Source organism: Cetorhinus maximus, chromosome 1, assembly GCF_964194155.1.
Source record: "Cetorhinus maximus chromosome 1, sCetMax3.hap1.1, whole genome shotgun sequence".
NCBI lineage: Eukaryota > Metazoa > Chordata > Chondrichthyes > Lamniformes > Cetorhinidae > Cetorhinus > Cetorhinus maximus.
In genome coordinates, this window is record NC_135879.1 from 168,642,953 (window position 1) to 168,667,060 (window position 24,108).

Genomic DNA, 24,108 nt, shown 5'->3' on the forward strand with positions numbered 1-24,108 from the left:
CCTGATGTCTGTTGAGACTTCCCATTTCACTTCAATTCTCCTGATCAAGGCAGGGAGGTAACAGGTTCTTACTTCCAATTGCTATTGAGGGTTTCCTTCTTGTGGGAACGAAGGAAAGAGACAGGGGTGCTTGTGTGCACCCCAATAGTTAAGTAAAACACTAAAACATGTGCACTTCTTTCCTCTAAACCACATCATTCCTGGTTTTATTTCTCCCTTTGTCAAGATCCAGATTCAAACTGAGGACTGGGGTCCAATGAGCAATCTAAATAATTTCCAGGAGCAATCACATTTGCCAGCAAGCTATTGGACTGTGCTGGCAGTGCAGTGGGGGTGGGTGCACAGACGGAGAAGAGAGAGGAAAAGATAACATGCAATCCCGAGTGTTGTCATGCTTATTTTCTGGTAGATATTACTGGATAGTAACAGGAGCAGGAACTCATTTATTAGTACCACCTTGCCCAAGATTTAACTTTTTGTCATTAGCCTTTGCTCAGTGTGCCACTTTTGCCTGCGTCAGTAGGTCATGGGTTCAAACCCCAATCCTGTGACATGAACATAATCTAGGGCAACACTCTTGTGCAATACCAAGGGAGTGCTGCACTGTTAAGAGGGGTTATCTTTCAGATAAGGTGTTAAACCGAAACTGCACCTTGTCCCTCAAGTGAGCGTAAAAAAATCCATTACACTAATCGAAAGATCAGTGAGTTCTCCCAATATTTATCCCTCAAACAACATGCATTAAAAAAATTATCCATGCATTTATCTTATTAATGATGGTGGGGCCTTACAGAGCACAAATTTGTGTAATGTGGGGAAACTCAGCAACAGGCAATAACACATGTATTTAAATGACTTCAGGATATCCTACAGTTGTGAAAAGTGCTACGTGAATGCAAGTTCTTTCTTTCACAATGGTAAATACACTGTCATGTTAAATCATACAGTCCAGGGATCAAAACTAGCACCCAGATCAGATTTATAAAATTTACCATCATGAAGCTACACATAGTCATATAGAACTGATGTAATTCTACAAGCAATTCGTTCACAAAACAGGGTCCACTATATCCCTCTTCTAGAAAAGGACAATGACCTGTGCATGGAATACTGTTCCTGAGATATGGAGAATCCTTGGCACCTCAGATATTATCAGCCTTCATACAAAAGACTGCATCCACATGCTACAAAATAACAGACATCACAGCCCACAGCTTCCTCACCCAAATGCCTTCACACACACTTTTCAGGCAGAGACAGTGGACAAATGAGGAACAGGAAACTTGCCCCAAAACCAGAGGTGAACTGCAGCATCTCAACAATCAGAAGTTACGCCAGAGAAGGCAATCAATGATGCACTGCACTGACGAATAGCTAATGCAGAAATTCTCATCATGACTCAGTTCCAGAATGGACAATGCATTTACCAACTAAGCCATTGGGGGAAGCCCTTAACACTGAAAATCTATCCACTGCAAAACAGAATATATTCGACTCGGTTTTAATATGAAAGTCTCGTTGAAAATGACATATTTTGCCAATGAAGCTTCAACGTGTAAACCAATTTTCCAAGGCAGATTTAGTCATTGAATACTTGAACTAGGTGTCAAAACTGCCTGGATTTAGGGAGTAAGGAGTGTGCACTGGGCAACAGAATCCTGTCTGATAGTTGTGGATTTCTCTGTCTTGAATTGGAGGTTGAAAACATGATGATGACAATTTAAGTGTGTGGACATCAAGCACCCAGTTAACCATAATGAAAATCTTTATTTCGGAACATATAAAACGTAAAGTTTAAAATACTCTCACCTGATTGACCACAAAATCCTCCTCTTCCACCAGGGCCACCTCTGCCCACAGGGCTACCTCTACCAAAAGGAGCATCTCCACTTGCTTTTGCAGCAACTTGAGAAAAGAAAGTTCACATTTGGGAGATCTGACTTTAAATTATCTTTAACATTTGGTTCTATATAGGATTTTAACTTTGGAAAATAAAACACTTTCAAAATATTCTACTGACTCAAAAGGCAAACAGGGAAAATAATGCTTTTCGACAGAGAAAGGTTATCAGGTAGAATGGCAGAGAGGTGGAGTAAAAAGAAAATAGAAGATGATGTGAATAAACAAAGACACCTAGGGTTCAAATACATAATTTCTTGAAAGTGGAAGTGCAAAAGCAAATCGCATTTAATGTTTTCTAAATGTGGGATATAATCCAGGAGGAAAAAAGGTAATAAATTTGTACACAAAGGTTGACCCACAGTGTATTACAAAGTGTTTGCAGCCCAAAAAAGACCATTTGACCCAAGAGGTCTATTTCAGTGTTTATGTTCCAATGAGCCTCCCACCCACACTTCACCTAACCTCATTAACACACCCTTTTATTCCTTTCTTCTCTTCAACCGTCATCTAGTTTTCTCTTAAAATGTATCCACACTATTCACCTCAACTGCTCCTTGTGGTGGTACATTCCATATTCTCACCAGTCTCCAGATAAAGAATTCTGTCTTGAATTCCCTATTGTATTTATGCCCTTAGTTCTGGCCTTGCCATAAGTGAAACGCCTTCTCTATATCTCCCCAGTTAAACCCTTTCATAAATTCGGAAGATGTCTCATCAGGTCACTCCTCAGCCTTTTCTTAAGGCACCCAGCCCGTTAGGTAGAAGCTCAGTTCGATAAAGCTAGGTCATTCTAGTAAATCCTTTTTGCACCCGATAGTGCTTCCATATCCTTTTTATAATAGAGATCAGAACTGTTCACAATATTCTGAGGATGGTCTAACCAAGGTTCTACAAGGGTTTAGCATAACTTCTGTTTTGCAATCTATCCCTCTCTAAATAAACCCAGTGACTCATTTTACTTACTTTTTCTTTTTTTAAAAACTTGCTTTATTAACCTGTATCACTATCCAAAATTATTTCTGTACCTACTCATCCAAATCGTTATTGACCAGAAGCTGAACTGGACTAGCCACATAAATACAGTGGCTACAAGAGATCAGAGGCCTGGAATCCTGTGACAAGTAACTCACCTCGTGACTCCCCAAACCCTGTCCATCATCTACAACACACAAGTCAGGAGTGTGATGAAATACTCCCCACTTGCCTGGACGAGCGCAGCGCCAACACCACTCGAGAAGCTTGACACCATCTAGGTCAAAACAGCCCACTTGATTGGCACCCCTTCAACAAACATTCACTCCCTCCAACACCACAAACACACATTGGCAACAGTGTACACCATGTACAAGATGCACTGCAGGAACTCACCAAGGCACGTTAGACAGCACCTTCCAAACCCACGACCGCTACCATCCAGAAGGACAAGGGCAGCAAACACACAGGAACAACACCACCACCTGCAAGTTCCCCTTCAATCCACTCACCATCTGCTGTTCCTTCACTGTTGCCAGGTCAAAATCCTGAAACTCCCTCCCTAACAGCACTGTGGGTGTACCTACATCACAGGGGCTGCAACAGTTCAAGAAGGCAGCTCACCACAACCTTCTCAAGGGCAATTAGGGGTGAGCAAAAAAATCTGGCCTAGCCAGCGACACCCACATCCCATAAATGAATGGAAAAAAATTATTCCTCTACCCCATTTAGTTATTTATTTTCCAAGGGGTGAGTGACCTTTCTACCAAAATGCCCTACCTCAGTTATCTATACCAAAGTTCGTTTATCATACACACATGCAGCTAGTTTACTAATGTCTTCCTGTACTTGATCACACTCCTCCCCTTCATTAACTATGCCAACACCCCACCCAACCCCGAATTTGGTGTCACCTGAAAATCCTGCAACTTTGTGCAATCCGCTGGGATGGGAAATGGTACCGAAAGGCTACAAGTGAACATTTCCCCCAACTCTTACCATTCTGTGCACTAACTCTTGGAAATCCAGCACGATCACCTCTGCCGAACCCACATCTTCTTCCACCTCTGCCGTCAAATTCGTTTTCGTTCATAGTGGCCGTTTCTGCAAACCAGGGAACTGCATTAAAGTAATGTTACAAAGAAAGATGAGCAAAGCACTGTTAAATACTATTAAAACCTAAATCTAGCATTTAAATTTCTGAGGGCAGAGTAAAACAAAGTCATTATGACAAAAAAGTTATGAAATGTAACAGCAATATTGGCCCAGTGGAAAGAAAGTAATTACTGTAACAAAAAAATTATTTCCTTAAAGGAGAACATATTTCCCCCTTCCAGTCACATGATCAAGTATTTCATTATGCAGCCATTTAAGGGCCCCTTCCCATCTCAACACAAATTTCAGAATACCAACTGTAATATTTGGTTTTGCAAAAGTTTCAAAGAGCTAATCTTGCAGTACCTTTGTTTGGAGATATTGAGTCATGGGCTACTTTTATATTGCTATATTTTAGCTTGGATTCTTGATGACCATCAATACCAAATTTTGGTATCCCAAATCAAAACAAGGCCAATATGAAAGCAGCAACAAAATGACAGAATGCCGACCAATATCCACAATCTGCCTGAGAGTAACACACCAAGATGAAATTATAAATGTGCATTAGCGTGCAGCTCCCAACAGAGCCAGGAGCAAGACTAGAGTTTACTTTCCAGATTTGCAAGGATACCAGATGATCAGTTCCAGTCTTACTGGCAGCTGAGCTCAAACAAATCTTGAGTTACTTTCTACTACACAAGATGTGCAGATTGTTGAGGCATCAGCATTAATACTCCATTCGTAGCAACTACAAATCACAGCCAACGGGGTGACGCATTGCATTGCAATCCTTTACACATCCCTAGTAGCTAATTTCATGAAGAAAAGGATGAATCCCTTCCCAAATTACTTTGTTCTGAAACAGTTGGTGCTCAGACTTCTGGGATTTCACCCAAGCTTCAGTACTTCACCATCAAATCATGACACCCAGCATTTGTGAACCAGTCAAGAGTGAAGGAGGTCTCAGCCAAACACAACCCTACTCTCAATCTACAGAGACATTTCTCAAGCAAGAGTTGCTTGATAGTGATCAGCAGCAAGGTTTTCCTACAGGTTGAGATCAGCTGATTCAATGTAGAGATGTTGGCATTGGCTCCAGAAACTCATGAAAACATTACAGCAACAGAATTCCCTTTACAACCATGGAAACCTACACCACAGGGGGCTATTGGTCTATTTTCTATGCCGTTCCTTCTAAAACAATCCAAAACTAATACAATTCCTGCTCCCTCCCCAAAATTGTGCATCTTTCTCTGCTTCAAATAATTGTCTAATTGTTCCTTAAAAAATAATTGCTACAGAAAAGCATTCCATGATGCAATAACACAGCTGGAAAGAAATTTCTCATTCCCTCCACAGCAAATTTAAATATGGCTCCTCATCACTAACTCCCAAATAGAGGGGATATTGTTCCCTGTATGACAACTGAAGCCTTCTATTTGACAAATCTCCCTTAAACACTCCGAGACTCCTCTGCTCCAGTGAAAGGAGTCTCAGCATCTCAGGTTTCTCCTTAAAACGTAGGCCTGGATTTTCACCACAGCAGAGGCTCTCAGTTGTGGCGAAAGGAGAGGAAGCCAGAAATCGGAAGTCCCATCCCCGAACACAGCAGTTCCCATTTTTGCCCAGGCGAGATTGGATTCAGGCCGGGATTCTTGCATGCACAGCTTACAGGGGCAGCTAGCCATTTAAATCAGTGAAGTGGGATTTTGGTAGGCCAGGAGTGTGAAACCCAATGTGTGCATATTAGACCAAGTAAGAGCTGATCTGAACTGTGGATTTGTTTTGATAGGAAAGGTAAGCTACCCCTTTGGATATGGTCCTGGGACACCTTTGGGAGAGGCAAGGTGCCCTTTAGGCATAAGTGTGCATAAAAAGTGCATAGCTCATTAGTGCCCAGCTCATTGGAACTGTCAACAGATTTGTCAAAATCAGTTTCAGAACCATCAAAGAGAGCCTGCCAAGAGCAGCTGTCAAGACTTTTAAAACACCTGCCCTTTAAACTTTTGAAACAATGTCTAGAGTGTTAAGGAAAATTGTTTGCTATAGGTACAGGGGCATAGGTTGGCATTGAGGGTATGAGGCTGCTTTTGTTTTTTATTCAATATTTCACACAGTGTCAGTGCACAGAGGCAAGCCTCCTGGCTTGCCCACCTCCAGCAGCCTCCGCACTCATTCCAGGCGCAAGCAAGCCAACTTCTAATCCGTCCCACTCCCCTGGAATGAGAATCCCAACTTCTGGGTCACCCGAGTCAGGTTTGCGGAGTTGGGTAACGTCCCGACTCTGCGCTCCCGACCCGGTGCAAAAATCTGGGCCAAGCTAATTTACCATCTCAGACATCGTTCTGGTGAAACTACACTGAACGCTTATCATAGAATGGTTTTTGTACAGAAGGCCACCATTTGGCCCATGGTGTCCATGTTGGCTCTCTGCAAGAGCAACTCTGCTAGCCCCACATTCCCACCCTTTCCCCATAGCCTTGTAAATTCTCTCTTCAGGTGCTTATCCAGTTCCCTTATGTAAATCATGATTAATTCTGTCTCTACCACACTCTCAGGCAGTACATTCCATGTTATAACCATTCGCTGTGTAAGAAAGTTTTTCCTCCTGTTCCTGTTTGTTCATTTGCTAATCAACATAAAAATTGGTGTCCTTTGGTTCTCACTTTTTCATCAATGGGAGCAACTTGGGTTGGAAACAACTGTGCTAAACTCAAATAAGGGTTATAACAATGGAATGAGGGCAGAGTTGGCCGGAGTGGACTGGGAAAGGAGTTTAGCAGGAAAGACAGTTGATGAAAGATATCAGACATTTAAGAAAATAGTTTGTGATCCCAGTAAGGAAGAAGGATTCTAGGAAATGGTCGATTCAAAATTGGCTTAGTTGTAGGAGGCAGAGGGTGATGACAGAAGGATGCTTTAGTGACTGGAAGCCAGTGTCCAGTGGCGTACCACAGGGATCTGTGCTCGGTCCCCTATTATTTGTCATTTATATAAACGACATAAATGACTATGTGGGGGGTAGGATTAGTAAGTTTGCAGATGACACAAAGATTGGCCGGGTGGTTAACAGTGAGGTTGAGTGTCTTGGGCCACAGGAAGATATAGACGGGATGGTCAAATGGGCAGATAAGTGGCAGATGGAATTTAACCCTGAAAAGTGTGATGTGATACACTTTGGAAGGAGTAATTTGACAAGGAAGTATTCAATGAATGGCACGGCACTAGGAAGTTCTGAGGAACAAAGGGACCTTGGCGTGTGTGTCCATAGATCTCTGAAGGCGGAGGGGCACCTTAGTGAGGTGGTGAAAAAGCTGGCTGTGCTCCCCAGAGGAACCATAACTCTACTATTCAGAACCGAATACTGGTTGGAGAGCGAGATACACGCAAGGAACTCCTGCACTACCTGCTCAGTCCTCCTTGGCTGCCTGGCAGTCAACCATTTCTTCACTGCCTGCACACCCTCAAGCTGCAGAGTAACCACATCCAGAAATGTGCTATGCACACAGCCCTCAGCCTCACAGATGCTGCCCAGTGACTGCAGCTGCTGCTCAATTTCCAAACCCCAAGAATTCGAGATCTTTCAGCTGACAACACTTCCCACTTATGTGGTTCTCCAGGAAAGAGAAGCATAGTTTTCATGTTTTATACTGGGATACCCAAGCAAAACCATTACCAGCACCTACCAGCCAAGAAAATTTTAGTAGTTATGACTGGAAATTATTGAACTCAATCAAGGCTAGGTTTGAAGTGCCTAATCAAAAGTGATTCCTTGGGCATGTGTTGAGCTTCATTGGAAACATATCCATTCCCATTTTCTGGGGTAGTAGGTGCTGGTAATGGTTTCACAGTTAATATTCACACCTTCTCTGGACCCAACTTTATTTCTTCATTATCATTCCCTATTTGCCTTGTACCATTATCCCTTTTGTCATTACTGTCCCCTGCCCATCACAGACCTCCTTTTTTCCCTGATCCACATCTGTTAAATCTAACTTCTTCCAGTTTTGTGAGAAGGTCAATGATCTAAAACACCAAAATCGATTTCTCTCTCCGCAACTGCTGTCTGACCTAGCTGAATGTTTCCAATATTTGCTGTTTTTATTCAGATATCCAGCATGAACAGTATTGTGTTTTTTCACACATTGAGATCTTTTACAGACCTTATCACTATTTTCCGAACATATAAATATCACACCCAAGTGTGCTCCCAAATCCAATTTATTTATGTAAAGAAAGAGTGGAGTCTGCACTGATCTTTAAGGTACACCACTACTAGCCTTCTGCCAATCCAAGTAGTGCATATTTACACCAACTCTTCCCTGTCAATCAACCAACTCTCAACAAATGCTGCTACATGTCCCCCAAACCACATTTGACTGACTTATTCTGGTAAGCCTCTCATGCAATACATTGTCAAAATCTCTGAAAATCAATACACAGTGCCATCTATTACATTCCTTTGACCTAGTTACCCAGTCAATTGCAAATGCTCCAATTAGTCAACATGGAGTCTGGGAGGAATTAAATAATATTTCCAAATTTTCGTTTGGTAGTACAGGCTATTGCTGAAAAAAGAAACATGCTGTTAAAGCTTTTCGTCTTGCATTCATCAGGACAGTTCACAAGAATACCAATAGTAAAGGGAACAATTTAAACTGCATGAGCAGAGTGTGCTGATTGGTTGGCAAGTGGACTCTGATTGGTAGAGCTATTGCCATGGAGAATGCACCAAGGGAACACTTAACTGCCAAGCTTTAGTTAAAGTTTAAACCAGACAGGTCAATTCTGATTGGTCAAGACATTGTCATGGGGAATGGCTGCCCCCAAGCTTTTGTTTAGTTAAAAATGCACAATGCCTGGACATGCTCCTTCTGTCTGCAAAGGACAGGGCCCTGTGTGAGAATATATGTGGCTCCTAGCATGTGTAAGTGAGCCACACTGCGAGCCTGACTGAATCTTAAATTGGTTTGTGTCATTCTTAGCACAAATCACGATTGTTTAGCAAACGTTGTCCAAACAGTGTCCAATATTAGGTGTGATTCCATGTTTTGAGTTTTGCAAGCACAGGCTGGTTGTTGTGGTCTGTACTTTACCTGTTGGGAACAGCTGAAGGAGTCATGCTGTTTGATATGATCTGCCAGGTGTTGGGACATATGGCCTACATACCTGGCATTTCACCACCACTGAAACTCATATACCACATCTTTTGATAGCATCCTGTTAGTGAAGAGTACCACTTGTGTTGCTACTGCATAGTAGGAATGTGAAACGGCCACCTTAACCTGTTGCTTGACACACCTTACCCTTCCAGGATAATCACAGGTAAACTGGACACTTTTTAGGACTCCAAGTGGTGGCCTTAGGCCCATGAGTTTGTGCGATATACAGCAAGCAATGATCTGATCAGGGTCACCATTATCCCACAAGATGGGGGAGGCGGTTGCATAGCGGTATTGTCATTGGGAAAATGATTTAGAGACCCAGGGTAATGCTCTGGGGATCCAGGTTCGAATCCCATCACGGCAGATGGTGAAATTTGAATTCAACAAAAAAACACATCTGGAATTAAAAGTCTAATGATTACCATGAAACCATTGTCGATTGTTGTAAAAATCCATCTGGTTCACTAATGTCCTTTACGGGAGGAAATCTGCCATCCTTACCTGGTCTGACCTACATGTGACTCCAGACCCACAGCAATGTGGGTCACTCTAAATGCTCTCTGAAATGGCCTAGCAAGCCACTCAATTCTCAAGGGTAATTAGGGATGGGCAATAAATGCTGGCCTATCCAGCGACGCCACCATCCCATGAACAGAAAACAAATTTTTTTAATGCACCCTATTTCAGCATCAAACTTGCACAGTGAGCAAATGGCTCAGGCCTTATTTAAGAGGTGGCTGATGAGGCCATTCTTTTATATTATCAACACTCTCAAATTTACATGATAGTCACCAATCTTATGTTCATTCTATGCTAAATGTCTGCAACAAACCGATCACTGGAGATTTGCAAAATAGGTGTGTCATCAAAGAATGCATTCAGAATTCTCCTGTCACTGGAGCAGTACTTTGGTGGCCAGAGTTAGAACAGTGACAGGTACTCACAAAGGAAATTAAGTTTTCCTTGACATTCTAACAAAGTCTGGCAGTTTTGATTTCAGATAGAAACAAAATGTTGAAGCAGCCAAATTCACAGGATATAGAAATAGAAACTCACCTTGCTGCTTGCCAAATCCACCACTTTGGCCAAATAAATAGTTATTGCTCGTGTCAAAATCATTTCCATCCCGAGATCCTTAAATTTAAAGAAAAGGCCATTAATGCTCCTTTCAGAAAAGGAGAAAAAGTCAAAGTTCACCTATGCCAAGACTGATTTTCAGTGGGGCAAATGCAGAAGCTGAAACACAAAGGAATGATTTCTCCTAACTAAATAAACAGAAATTATTCTTGACTTTCAAGCAACAGGGACAAATAATTGGGCAAGTCAAATGAAGAGCAATTCCAAACACCATCTTTAACAGCCCTGCACACAACTAATTATGTTCTCTCCTTTTCATCATTTCCCAATTCCAAGTGGATAGGCAGTCTGTTCCTAATGTTGCTGGCATGATGCTAAAAAGCAACCCATTTTCTTGCCATACAGAGCAAACAACTGGCTTCCAGCTGATGCCGCTCCACACAGCAGTCAGCTTCTGGGATTATGCAACTCAGGGGACAGGACAGAGGGACATCATGCTATCTCAGCTGCAGAAAAAAAAATCAAAAGTTTTAATATAAACAAACATACAAATTCACTGGAATTGTAAAACTAGGTTTGTGCTCAGCAGACAATCCCTTTTTCTAACTCTAGTTGAGGCAACACCCCTCAGTAAAAGACATCACAATAAACATTGGGTACCAGTTGTCTAAAGTGACATCTTTGGGTGTCTCAGTTCCACAAAGTCTTCCAAACTTAAAAACTTCTGCCAACTACATTTTCATAAAATTGCTTCCTTTCTAAGCAGCATCCAAATTAAATGATCAACAATTGCACCTATCTGAAAAGACTACAATCAATGTATTACACGTCTACTCAAAAATCAAAATCAATTATATACAGCATAATTTTCATGCAAACATGAGCAACTGCACCTTACCAACACTTACAGTTTTCAATCTGCTGGGACCTTTCCAGAATCTGGGGAGTTTGAGATTACAAGTAGCGCATCCATTACTTTTGTGACCCAAGAGGCAGGCCATCCGGTCCAAGGGACTTAATCAGCCTTTAATCCCATTAGGTTTCCTCATTCTTTTTCCTCTAGTGTCAGTGATTGTTTTAAGTTCTTTCTTCACTTTTTTGGGATTTTTTTTGTGTCTTTTACCACAAGGACAAAGAAAATATTTGTTTAAATTCTCTGCCTTTTCCTTATTTCTTCAGTCTTATCATCCAAGGAACCAATGTTTACTTTAGCTACTCTCTTCCTTTTTCTATACTTGTAGAAGCTCTAACTGACTGCTTACATATTTGTTATTTTACTCTCAATCTAATGTCTCCTATATTTTTAGACATCCTTTGCTGCTTTCTAAAATTTTCCCCATCTTCTGGCCTATCACTAACCTTTGCAGCATTGTACGCCTTTTCTTTCAACTTGAAACTATTTGACAGCAACCATGTAAGGTAATGAGTTATTAAACATTACCTGGTAGCTTAAATTTATTTAGCAAGTTACAAGTCATACAAAGCAGTCAGCTTTCAGGTTATATTCCAGCTCACTCAGGGGCACTGCAATTGATCTCAACTAACAATCCCCTGCTTTACAGCAAACACAAGAAACAAGAGCAGGAGTGGACCATATGGCCCTTCGAGCCTGCTCCGCTATGCAATATAATCATGGCTGATCTTGGGCTTCAACACCACTTCCCTGCCCATTCCCCAAATCCCTCAATTCTGAGATGCCAAAATTCTGTCTATCCCAGTTTGAAATGTATTCAAACGATGGGGCATCCACAACCCTTTGGGGAAGAGAATTCCAAAGATTCACAGCCATTTGAGTGAAGTAGCTTCTCATCTCAGTCCTTAATGATCAGCCCATTATCTCAAAACAATCTCAGCATCTACCCTATCAAGCTCCTTCAGGATCTTGTACGTTTCTACGAGGTTGCCTCTTTCTTCTGAACACCAGAGAAATAGGCCCAATTTGTTCAACCTCTCATGATAGGACAGCCCCCTCATCCCACAGAGCAATTTAGTGAACCTTCGCTGTACCACCTCCACAAGTATATATTTTCTTAAATATGGAAACCAAGGCTACACAGAGTACTCCAGATCAGATCTCACCAAAATCCTGTACAACTCTAGCAAGACTTTTGTTCCTGTACTCCAATCACCTTGCAATAAAGGCCAACGTGCCATTTGCCTTCCTAATTGCTTGCTGTACCTGTATGTTAACTTTTTGCATTCCTTGTACAAGAACACTCAAATCTCTTTGAACATCCACACTTACAAGAGGGAGATTAGCATAGCTAGATTGGCAGCAGGATGCTTTGTAAACTGATCAATACATATTGTTTGAAATAAAAATATTTCCTTTGGCCTGTCTCCAGGTATACTTCCTTCTCTGTAATATTAAGCACATCCATGTGTTTGTAAAGTAAGAGGGACCCCTAGTGACATAAAATTGACATTTTAATACTAATCCAGTAAGATGCCTGATTTAACAAACCATGAAGTTAACAGAGGAAAAAAAAAGAAACTAGAAACGTAGTTCAATTAGATAATTACTCTCTGGTTACAATTTCCAGTTACCTAATAAACAGTTCTTTAAATGTACTGTCCAAACTGGACTTCTTTTATTCCAGTGAAGTCCAAAGCGTAGCAGTGGCTCAGTTGGTAGTACACATTCCTCGGAGTCAAAAGTCCAATTCCAGAAAATAGAGCACAAAAATACAGGCTGACATTAGTACAGTATTCTTTCATTATTACGAAGTCTGAAGTGCCATCTTTAGGATGAGAAATTAAACCGACGTTTCATCTGCTCTCTCACATGTACAGAAAGAGTCATGACGCTATTTTGAAGAGCAAGGGAGCTATCCCCAGTGCCTTAGTCACTACTTATCCCTCAACCAAAATCAGAGGATTATCTGGACATTACTCTGCACAAATTGGCTGTCACGTTTCCTACATTACAATTGTGACTCCAAAAAGCACAACACTGGCACAAGTGATTTTGCGAAGTCCAAGCTGATGAAAAGCAAAACCTTTTTAAAAAAAATTGATAACATCAGGGTTTTTTCAGCAGAAACATTAAAAGGCAAACTCGGTCTTCAAGATGAGAAGTATCAAACCTAAAATCTATAACAAGACCACAGTTATTGCTGTGACTGTGACAAATATCCCTTCTTGCCCCTCTCAGTTTGTCTGCTGCCTTTGACAGTTGATCACATCATTCTCCTCTGCCTCTCCATTACATACAGCTGGGTGGGGCAGCACTGCCTGGTTCCATTCTTACCTATCCAGTTGTTGTCACAAGTCACCAGTGATAGCTTCTCTTTAAATTCCCACAGAATTACCACTGATCCCCCAAAAATCTGTGGTTCGCTCCCATTTCTCATCCACAGAGTGCCCTTCTGTGTAATCTGCCGAAAACATATCAGTTCCTGCATGCAGCTCAACAACATGCAGCTCAACAACATGCAGCTCAACAACATGCAGCCCAACACACCACCTATCTCAGCTACTCCACTGTCTTTAAATTGTTAGACTGCTTATCAGACATCCACAGCTAGATGAGCAGAAATTTCCTCCAATTAAATAATGGGAAGACTGAAGCCATTGTCTTCAGTCCCTGCCAGCAACTCCGATCCCAAGCCACCAATTCCATCCCTCGGCCCGACAACTGTCTGATTCAGCCTCAAACCATTCCAAACTTTGGTGTCATGTTTGACCCAGGGATGATATTAATACCATTACCTCACCCACCTGTTTTTGCCCTCATAGGATCATTTGACTCAGCTGATCTGCTACTGAAACCCCCACTCATGCCTTTTAGTCACCTTTAGATGTGACTATTCCAATTCCACCCTGGCCAACCTACCATGTTCTACCCTCCATAAACTTGAACTCATTCAACCCATGTCCCAACTCACATCAAATCCCAATCACCCTGCATGCACTGAGCTACCTTTGCTTCCAGTTGAGCAACACCTCTAGTTTTAAAATCCTTATCCTGGTTTTCAAAAATCCATTCATCTTCCCCAACCCTCAGATACCTGCACTCTGCTAATACTGGTTCTTGAGGATCGCCAATTTCAATCCCTCCAACATTGGTGACTGTGCCTTCAGCTGCCTGGGCCCTCAGCTCTGGAATTCCTTCCCTAAACCTGTCCTCCATCTCACTTTCCTGAAGGCACTCTGTTATCCCAGCTGAGGCTACACCAGACAAGCCTGATCCTAGAGTTTTATGTTTGGATTTGTTTCTTTAGATATGTGGAGAAGGGCTACTGAACAGAGTCACTGGAGTCAGCCAACGAACTTTTAACAAAAGCATAAAACCTTTATTAAACAATACAAGATGATATGAAGAGGGTAGTCTTGAACTTCAAAAGGACACGTTGGTGGGTTGGGCAAACAAGTGGTAGATGAAGTTCAATGCAGAGAAATGTGAGGTGACTCATTTTGGCAGGAAGAATAGAGAGAGAAAATATAAAATAAAGGGAGAGCCTCTAAAGGAGGTGCAGGAACAGAGGACCTTGGTATATATGTATACAAGTAATTGAAGGTGGCAGAGCATGGTTGAGATAGTAGCTAATAAAACATATAGTAGTTTTAGGCTTTATTAATAGGGACATTAAGTACAAGAGTAATCATGTTGGACTTGTTTAATACACTATTTAGGCCTCATCTGGAGTACTGCGTCCAGTTCTGTGCACCATATTTGAGAAGGGATGTGAAGGCATTGGAGAGAGTTCAGAGGAGGTTCGCAGGAATGATTCCCAGGATGAAGAATTGAAGCTATATGGAGAATAGATTGAAGAGGTTGGGGTTGTTTTCCTTGGAGAAAAGGTGGCTGAGAGGAGTCTTGATAGAGGTATTCAAGATCCTGAGGGTACAGACGGTAAAATGGAGAAGCTGTTCCCACTCAAGAAAACATCAAGAACTAGAAGGCATGGGTTCAAAATAATTGGCAAAAGGAATAAAAGTGATCGTAAGGAAATGTTTTTTCACCCAGAGGGCGATTGGAGTCTGGGCCGAACTTCCTGAGAGGATGGAGGAGGCATTCAAAAGGGAATTGGATTGCTACCTGAAAAAAAAGTTTTATATAACCAGGGTTATTCTGGTTTTAAAAATTTGAAAAAAATTATGCACAACTCTTCCCTTTTCAATGAAATCTTTACACTGCAGGAGACCATTCAGCCCATCAAGACTGCATTGGCTCTCTAAAAAAGCATTCTACCTAGTCCCACTTCCCTGCCTTATCCCTGTAACCCTGGACGAGTAATCCAAATGCCCAGGCTAATGCTCTGGGAACACTGGTTCAAATGTCACCACGGCAGCTGGTGAAATTTAAATTCAATTAATAAAATCTGGAATTGACAAGTTACTGTATCTTTAAAAATTATCTAAGTTTATGGAGCACAGTTGCTCCATGAACAATGATTCAGAGAACGAAGAAGTCCAGCTCCAATTTGTATCGGGGATTTACACTGAGCATAGAGAGAGCACTCTGTTCAGCATGGATAGAGTGGTCAGCTCCCTGAACACAAACAAGGGCACTCACTATGTTGATGCCTCTGCTGACACTAACAGTTTCCATGGCTGGAATCTTCCATTCTGGAGTTTAAGTTTGGCAGGCATGGAAGTGGGAGTGATTCCCACGGTGGGATGGGACAGCTGACCACGTGCAATCCTGCACAACTCAGCTCATTACATATGTATCCATGAGGACCTTGCCAATTCTCACGGGGGAGGAACACAGAAAGTTGAGGTCGAAGTTCCGCGCGCCATATTTAAAGGGCACCCAGACAGTCTGCATTGTCCCTTCCACCTATGTCCAGCCGCTGCTCCACCCTTCCTCGGTCTTCCTCCACGCAACTTGCACTGCCACCACTTGATCCCAAACATCAGCTGTCATTTACAGATGCTCCCCAAAGAGGACAATGCAGGAGTAACTCACCGTTAATCACAGAATAAGTCTATCACGCCAGGTGCACACCACGAATGTGCAGTCATGAATGTGAACGTTCTGATTTCTCATATGAACATAAGAATGTAATATCTCCAAATTTGCAGGTGACACAAAGCTGGGTGGGAGGGTGAGCTGTGAGGTGGATACAGAGATGCTTCAGTGTGATTTGGACAAGCTGAGTGAGTGGGCAAACGCATGGCAGATGCAGTATAATGTGGATAAATGTGAGGTTATTCACTTTGATAGCAAAAACAGAAAGGCAGATTATCTGAACGGCTATAAATTGAGAGAGGGGAATGTGCTACGAGACCTGGGTATCCTTGTACACCAGTCGCTGAAGGTAAGCATGCAGGTGCAGCAGGTGGTAAAGAAGGCAAATGGTATGTTGGCCTTCATAGCCAGAGGATTCAAGTACAGGAACAGGGATGTCTTGCTGCAATTGTACAGGGCCTTGGTGAGACCACACCTGGAATAGTGTGTGAAGTTTTGATCTCCTTATCTGAGGAAGGATGTACTTGCTATAGATGGAGTGCAGCGAAGGTTTACCCGACTGATTCCTGGGTTGGCGGGACTGACATATGAGGAGATATTGAGTCGATTAGGATTATATTCGCTGGAGTTCAGAAGAATGAGGGGGGGATCTCATAGAAACCTATAAAATTCTAACAGGACTAGACAGGGTAGATGCAGGAAGGATGTTCCCGATGGTGGGGGAGTCCAGAACCAAGGGTCACTGTCTGAGGATATGGGGTAGACCATTTAGGACTGAGATGAGGAGAAATTTCTTCACAGAGAGTGGTGAGTCTGTGGAATTCGTTACCACAGAAAGTAGTTGAGACCAAAACATTGTATGCTTTCAATGAGTTAGATATAGCTCTTGGGGCGAAAGGGATCAAAGGGTATGGGGAGAAAGCGGGAGCAGGCTACTGAATTGGACGATCAGCCATGATCATAATGAATGACAGAGCAGGCTCGAAGGGCCAAATGGCCTACTCCTGCTCCTAGTTTTTATGTTTCTAAGATGGAGCAGGCGAAGTCCTTCATGGAAATGAGAAGGCTGAGGAGTGACCTGATGGATGCCTTTAAGCTAATTATAACTTGGACATAAAGAAAACATTTGCACTTGTAGGGATTTCAAAGCTGGAGGTCACTAATAAATAGGAAATTAGGGAGAAATTTCTTTACCCAAAAAGAGTGGAAACAATGTGGAGCATCCTGCAGCAGAGGCAGTTCAGGCAAATAGAAAAGATGCATTTAAGGGTAATCCAGATAAGCATAAGAACAAGAAAGGAATAGAATGATGTGTCGATAAGCTGATGTCAGATGCATTGACAATTTTCCAAAATTCCCTAGATTCTGGAAAGGTTCCATCAGACTGGAAAGTAGCAAATATAACTCCTCTATTCAAGAAGGGAGGGAGGCAGAAAGCAGGAAACTATCGGTCAGTTAGCTTGACATCTGTTGTGGGGAAGGTGTTAGAATCAATTACGAAGGAGGTTATAGCTGGGCACTTAGAAAAACTCAAGGTAATTGGGAAGAGTCAGCAAGCTTTTAGGAAAGGGAAATGTTTAACCAAATGTATTAGAGCTCTTTGAAGGAGTAAGATGTGCAGTAGATAGTTGATAGGCATGTTGTACTTGGATTTCCAGAAGGCATTTGATAAGGTGCCACATCAAAGGTTATTACAAAAAATAAAAGCTCATGGTGGGGGGGATAACATCTTAACGTGCATAGAAGAGAGTTTCTGCCAGCCAGCGTATGCATAAATGGGTTGTTGATTGGCAGGATGTGACTAGTGCAGTCCCACAGGGGTCTGTGCTGCGGCCTCAACTTTTTACAATTTATATCAATGATTTAGATGAGAGAAGTGAAGGCATGGTAGCTAAATTTTCAGATGATACAAATATAGGTAGGAAAGTATGTTATGAAGTCATAAGGAGTTTGCAGATGGATATAGATATATTGAGCGAGTGGGCAAAAATTCTGGCAGATGGAGTATTATGTGGGGAAAAAAAGGGTAAGTTGTTCACTTTGGCAGGAAAAATAGAAAAGCAGAACATTACTTAAATGGAGAACAACTGCAGAATTCCAAGGTGCAGAGGGATGTGTGTTCTTGTGCATGGATCACAAAAAGTTATTATGCAAGTACAGCATGTAATCAAGGCAGCAAATGGAATGCTGTCCTTTATTACGAGAGGAAATGAGCATAAAAGTATGGAAGTTATGCTTCAGTTAGACTGGGCATTGGCGAGACCGCATCTCCAATACAATGTGCAGTTTTGGTCTCCTTATTTAACGAAGGACATAAATGCATTAGAGCGGTTCAGAGGAGGTTTACTAGATTGGTACTTGGAATGAGGGGGTTGTCTTATGAGGAAAGGTTGGACAGGGTGGGCTCGTTTCCACTGGAATTTAGAAGAGAGTGAGGGATGACTTGTTGAAATATATAAAGATCCTGAATGGCCTTGACAAAGTAGATTTGGAAAGGATGTTTCCTCTTGTGGATGAGCCTAGAACTAGGGACACTGTTTTAAAGTTAGGGGTTGCTCTTTTAGAACAAAGAAGATTTTTTTTCTGAGGGTTGTGCGACTGGAACACTTTGCCTCAGAAGGCAGTGGAAGCAGGGTCACTGAATATTTTTAAGGCAGAGGTAGATTGCCTAACAAGAATCTAAAGGTTATCGGGGTTAGATGGGAATGTGGAAATCTAAACACAAACAGATCAGTCATGGCCTAGTTCTGCTCCTATTTCGTACGCTCGTAAACTGATGGCTCCATCACTGGAGTAACATGGTGTCATTTTTTAGAATCTGGTGTTAAATGAACATCTATGAAAGAAAGGTGGATCATGCAATTCACATGACAGTTCTAAAGGCTATACTTATCAGCATAGAGGGCTTTTAGAAAAAATGATTATTTATTTGCCTGCAAGGTCACTGGATGAATGTAGCACACCTTGCGTTATGTAACAAGGCAGTTTTTGTAAACTTGCCATGAAAAATATATTTTTGCCATTTCCGGTTAGTGAAATTGCTGAAGAAATAAAGCAAAACTCTTGCCTATTTGTGAGAATTATGATCTTCTTTGCCACATTGTATACCGGTACCGTGAAAGTACTTTTCATATTGAAACCAATTTTCCAATTAAACACCCATTCTGCAAATCTCTATTTACTTAATTAAAAAATCCTCAAATTTTGAGCACTTTCACCTTGTTCTGAGGAAGGGGCTCCAACTTCTCCAGTCTCTCCGAACGAACAGCCCTCAGCCTAGTATCAGCTGGGTGCACCCTTCCTAAAGCAAGGCTCACAAATTGGCAGAATAAATCTAAATGTTGCCTAACAAATAACTACAAAGATTTATTATTGCTCCTTTGGTTTTGGACACTTGTGCCCTTACTTATTAAACCAGGGATTCGTAAATTTTAACAAAAAGTTAAAAAGCTTCATCATCGTGTCCTCCCCATTCCAATGAAATGTGCATCTTTGCCCAAGTCGTTTTCTGATCAATAATTTTTTTTTTAAAATGACATCACATAGTCTCAATACTCATTCAAGTACAATGTGCATGTGTAGTTCTGTGTTGTAAAAATCTAAGAGGAAAGCCGAGTGTGAGAGCATATCAAGTGCTTCATTTCCTCAGTTACTGAATGGTGGCAGGTGTGTGTTAAAGTACAAGTGTATACAATGCATTTCCCACTAAACGTAGTGGAAATGCAGTATGCGGTTAAAACAGTGTTGCTGTAGCCACATCTGCAGCTAGCCTGAACACTGATGTATCTGAACTCAAGTGTTTCTGCTCTGCAGGGTAAAAACCATGCATCTGTCATCCAAGTGATTTATCCTAGGAATAACTTATGTAGTGCCTTTAACATAGCAAAACACCCAAAGGTGGTTCACAGGAGTAATTAACAAAATTTCACATCAAACCACCTGCTGACATTAATACTGGATCAAAGGCACAGCCAAAGCGCTAAATGTTAAGATGCTCCTTTAAATGAGGGGCAGAGGGAGTGAGGTGAGTGAGAATACAAGGGTAGGTTGAGATATGAAAACAAAGATGAACATTTTAAAATAATCCTCAAATGCTCACACATTAAGCGATAGGAAAATTGAATGGTGCTCCCGAATGTTACCCAACAACCACTTTTAGAAATGTGTCACAGTTTTAGGTTTGGCTGCACACCTATTAGTCAAAACGCCCTCACCTTCAAAAATCCTCATGATGGCTCTCTAACACACCAGCAGTCCCTGCAAGGAAGCTCTCACATACACATCACAGATCCATTTCCTAACATAGCATCAACCAGCAGGGAAAAATGGAAAAAAAGGACTCCATTAGAGGCAGTCAAGTCCTAAATATATATTATTTGTGGAATTTCTTCAAAAGTATTAAACCCTTCAGTGAAATATAGATTTAAAATATAATCTCGTATTAGAATTTTATATCTTTGCTATGGGTTAAAAATGGGTGCAGTTTCTGCTACAGAACTAAAAACAGATGAAAATAAATACTTATGTTGAAATTCTGCTTCTAGATCATTATGGGTACAATGCATTGAAGGATCTCAGCACATTAATGACATCACAGAAGTGTCATGTCAAATAAAATATTGCAGGATATCTCAAATCATATCAGTTAGCAATTGGATGCAATATATACATGTTGAAATGACAATTCAATATATACATGGCCTTTAAGCAGAAACACATGACAGGGTTAACACTTCTCAAAAAAAATTCATTGTTACCAAATAAAAAGGTTGCTTTAAGATCCATCTTAAGTGCACTGATTAGATAGATTATAAAAAACATGATCCACCACATGGGTGACTATCAAACTAAGTTTCATGATATCACTGAATCTTGTGCAGTTATGTTGTTTTTTCAACTTCCAACCCTCCAAGTATAGCAAAATGTATTCCACAGTATGGAATCCTGAATGACATCCTTTCAAGAACCACTCCAAGCCCACCAACATAACCCTCATCAGATGCTGATATGTATGCATTTGACAACAAAATCTTAAAACCTCTTTAGACTAAGTAGTATCCTGCACTGCCAAAATCAGGGGAGTTAATTCCGTTAAACTAAGCATCAGAAACAGAATACTGCTGATCTGAAATCCCATATCAGGTATGTCAAGGAAGAGCAAAGTTCTTCTTAGTTATATTATCTTATTCACAATCCAGCAAGATATGTATGCAATGGAAGTGTTGAGATTATTTTACATTGAGCTTAGAAGTGAAAAGGTGAGGAGAAAAAAATTGGAGAATCAATTTAAGGATTTCTACATCATATATCCAGTACCCCAGTGGTGGTGGTGGCGGTTGGGGGGGGGGGGGTAGGAGGAGAGAAATCAAGACCTGGCTCACCTTTGTTAATCACTCTGGGTCCCCAATCTGGATAACCATTAAACCCTGATTACCATCCATTGTATTCTACATCCACTAAATCTACATACACCATTAGACTTTTGACAATATCAACCACACAGCCAAATTTTTGTATCATCTGAAAACTTCTGAACCATGCCCCTACATTTAAATCTAAATCATTGGTATATTCCATAAGCAGCAAAGCATCCAGTAGAGGCCTGCAGAACCACACTGCAAACAGCCTTCCAGCCACCAAAACATCCATCAGCCATAAATGTTTTGTTTCAACCAGCGAGCCAATTTGAATCCAACTTTCCACTTGCTCTTGGGTCCTGTGAGCTTCTATCTGCCAACGTGGGGTCTTATCAAAAGCCTGGTTAAAATTCACACAGACTAAATGAAACACATGACCCCATTGACCCTCATTACCTCCTCAAAATTCAAGTCAGTCAAACACTACTTTGCCTAAAATTCATGCTGATTGCCCTCAAGAAATCCATGCCACCCAAATGAATTGTATACTTCTTAAAAAAAATAATTGAAGTGAATTTTATAATTTTGCACTTAAATCATTCTCACTCTGGCAAAATTTTTATTCACATGCTGCTTTCTAAGCCTTCCAACTTTAAAAAAAACTTTTGAGGTAAAACCAGAGGCATTGACATTAGGGGATATTTTCTAGGTATTTGTGTATCACTTGTTACACCAGAACAAGATCAGTGGGTGCACCAAAACATTCTTGAAAAAGTAAGCAAAAAAAAATCTTAAACAACTCAAATCAATTTTACTGTTGAGTAAAGAGACCATATGTGAACAAATCCAGCATCAATATCTCTAAATGTGTTATGCATGAAATACTGAGATATGGACAAGCAAGTTATCAAATTCAATGCTAAAGCATCAGCAGGGTGTGACAATTAGTTGAGGACAATGAAGACAAACAAATAGGTAAGGGGGGGGGGGGGGGGGGGGGGGGGGAAAGAGGCAAAGGAAGAGAAACACAAAAAACTTCCAAGGCTGACGCTACCCAGCGATTTGGCAGGAAAATTCACATGAAAGGATATCAGGCAAGGATAGGACTCAAATAAAAACAGAAAATGCTGGAAAAACTCAGGTCTGACAGCATCTGTGGAGAGAGCAACAGAGTTAACGTTTTTGAGTCTGTACGACCCTTCTACAGAGCTAAAGAGTAGAATTGTGAAAACATTTATACTGTTTTAAGGGGGTTGGAGCAGGTGAAGCTGGATAGGCGGCCAGTGATAGGTGAGGCTGACAAAGATGTCACGGACATAAAGACAAAGGGAGTGTTTATGGTAGTTGTAAGGGCTAAAGGAGGTGCTGATAGTGGCATAAAGGTAAGAAAACAGAATGTTTTAATGGCAGAACAAGGGTCAGCACTCTGAAAGAACAACATGGAACAAGTAACAGATGGCCCTTTGGAGATGGGGTGGGGGTAAAAAGGATAGAGAAAGGGATTTAAAAAGGGGATAAAACAATGAATACAAATAAAAATAAAAATGAAGTAGATAAAAAATAAAAATAAATTTTAAAAAAGGATTATAAAAAGGGGTGAAGATAGAGGAGAGTGCTCATGGTCTGAAGTTGTTGAACTCAATGTTAAGTCTGGAAGGTTGTAAAGTGGCTAATCAGAAGATGAGGTGCTGTTCCTCCAATTTGCACTGGAACATTGCAGCAGGCCGAGGACAGACATGTGGGCATGACAGCAGGATGGTGTGTTGAAATGGCAAGCAACAGGAAGGTCTACAAGCATGACCCAGACATGCTTGGCTGCATGCTTAGCCTGCAAGCAAGTTTTTATTTCAGATTTCCAGCTTCTGCAGTAAGTTGCTTTCATCTTAAGGATAGGACCCAACTGGTTTAATAATCCCTTCCAAATGTCAACTTAAGACAAAACGGTTGGATGCATCATTAAATTATAACAGCACTAGGTAATACTTGGGTGGGGGAGGAGGGAGGGAGGGAAAAGAGAAAAAGGCGAGAAGGAGATGAGGGCACATGTAATTGTTCAATCTGGAAATGAAAAAAAAAAGGAAACTAAAAAAGGGTTTCGGCAGCAGAGATGGGCTGAGACAGGCAATTATTTTCTTTCATGGGAAGTGGGCTTTGCAGATATGGCTAACATGTATTGCTCATCCCTAATTGTGCTCAAAGGTGGTGGTGAACCACCATTTTGAACCACTGCAGTCCGTCAGGTTCAGCTTTTCTTGCTAGGTCATTTTCAGAGGACAGTTAAGAGTCAACCACGTTGCTCTGGATCTGAAATGACATACAGATCAGACCAGATAAGGATGACAGGTTTCCTTCCCTAAAAGGACATTAGCGAATCAGACAGGTTTTTCAAATAGTCGTTTGGTAGTAGAGAACTTGAGTATTGCTGAAAAAAAAAGACCTGTTGAAGCGTTTTTCTTGCACTCATCAGGACACTTCATAGAATACCAATATAAAGGGGAAAACAACAATTTATACTGCATAAGGCAACAGTGCTGATTGTTTGGCAAGTGGACTCTGATTGGTAGAGGCGCTGCCATGGAGAATGCATCACTGATGCTGACTGATAGCTAACTGCCAAGCA

The 24,108-nt window shown here is 41.3% G+C and overlaps 1 protein-coding gene across 7 annotated transcripts in view; it reads right to left on the reverse strand.

Moving 5' to 3' along the window:
• The window catches only part of ddx4 (DEAD (Asp-Glu-Ala-Asp) box polypeptide 4), a 169,080-nt gene that overhangs the window by 69,870 nt on the left and 75,102 nt on the right, over positions 1-24,108 (reverse strand). For 5 of the 7 annotated variants that reach the window (XM_078549653.1, XM_078549673.1, XM_078549668.1 and 2 more), the window contains exons 4-6: positions 10,194-10,271; positions 3,874-3,993; positions 1,810-1,905 (exon numbers count right to left, since the gene is read on the reverse strand). In XM_078549653.1, coding sequence (XP_078405779.1) covers positions 1,810-1,905; positions 3,874-3,993; positions 10,194-10,271 — 294 coding nt within the window. The remainder of the gene's footprint in view (positions 1-1,809; positions 1,906-3,873; positions 3,994-10,193; positions 10,272-24,108) is intronic. The other 2 variants (XM_078549641.1, XM_078549661.1) reach the window with 2 other exon arrangements.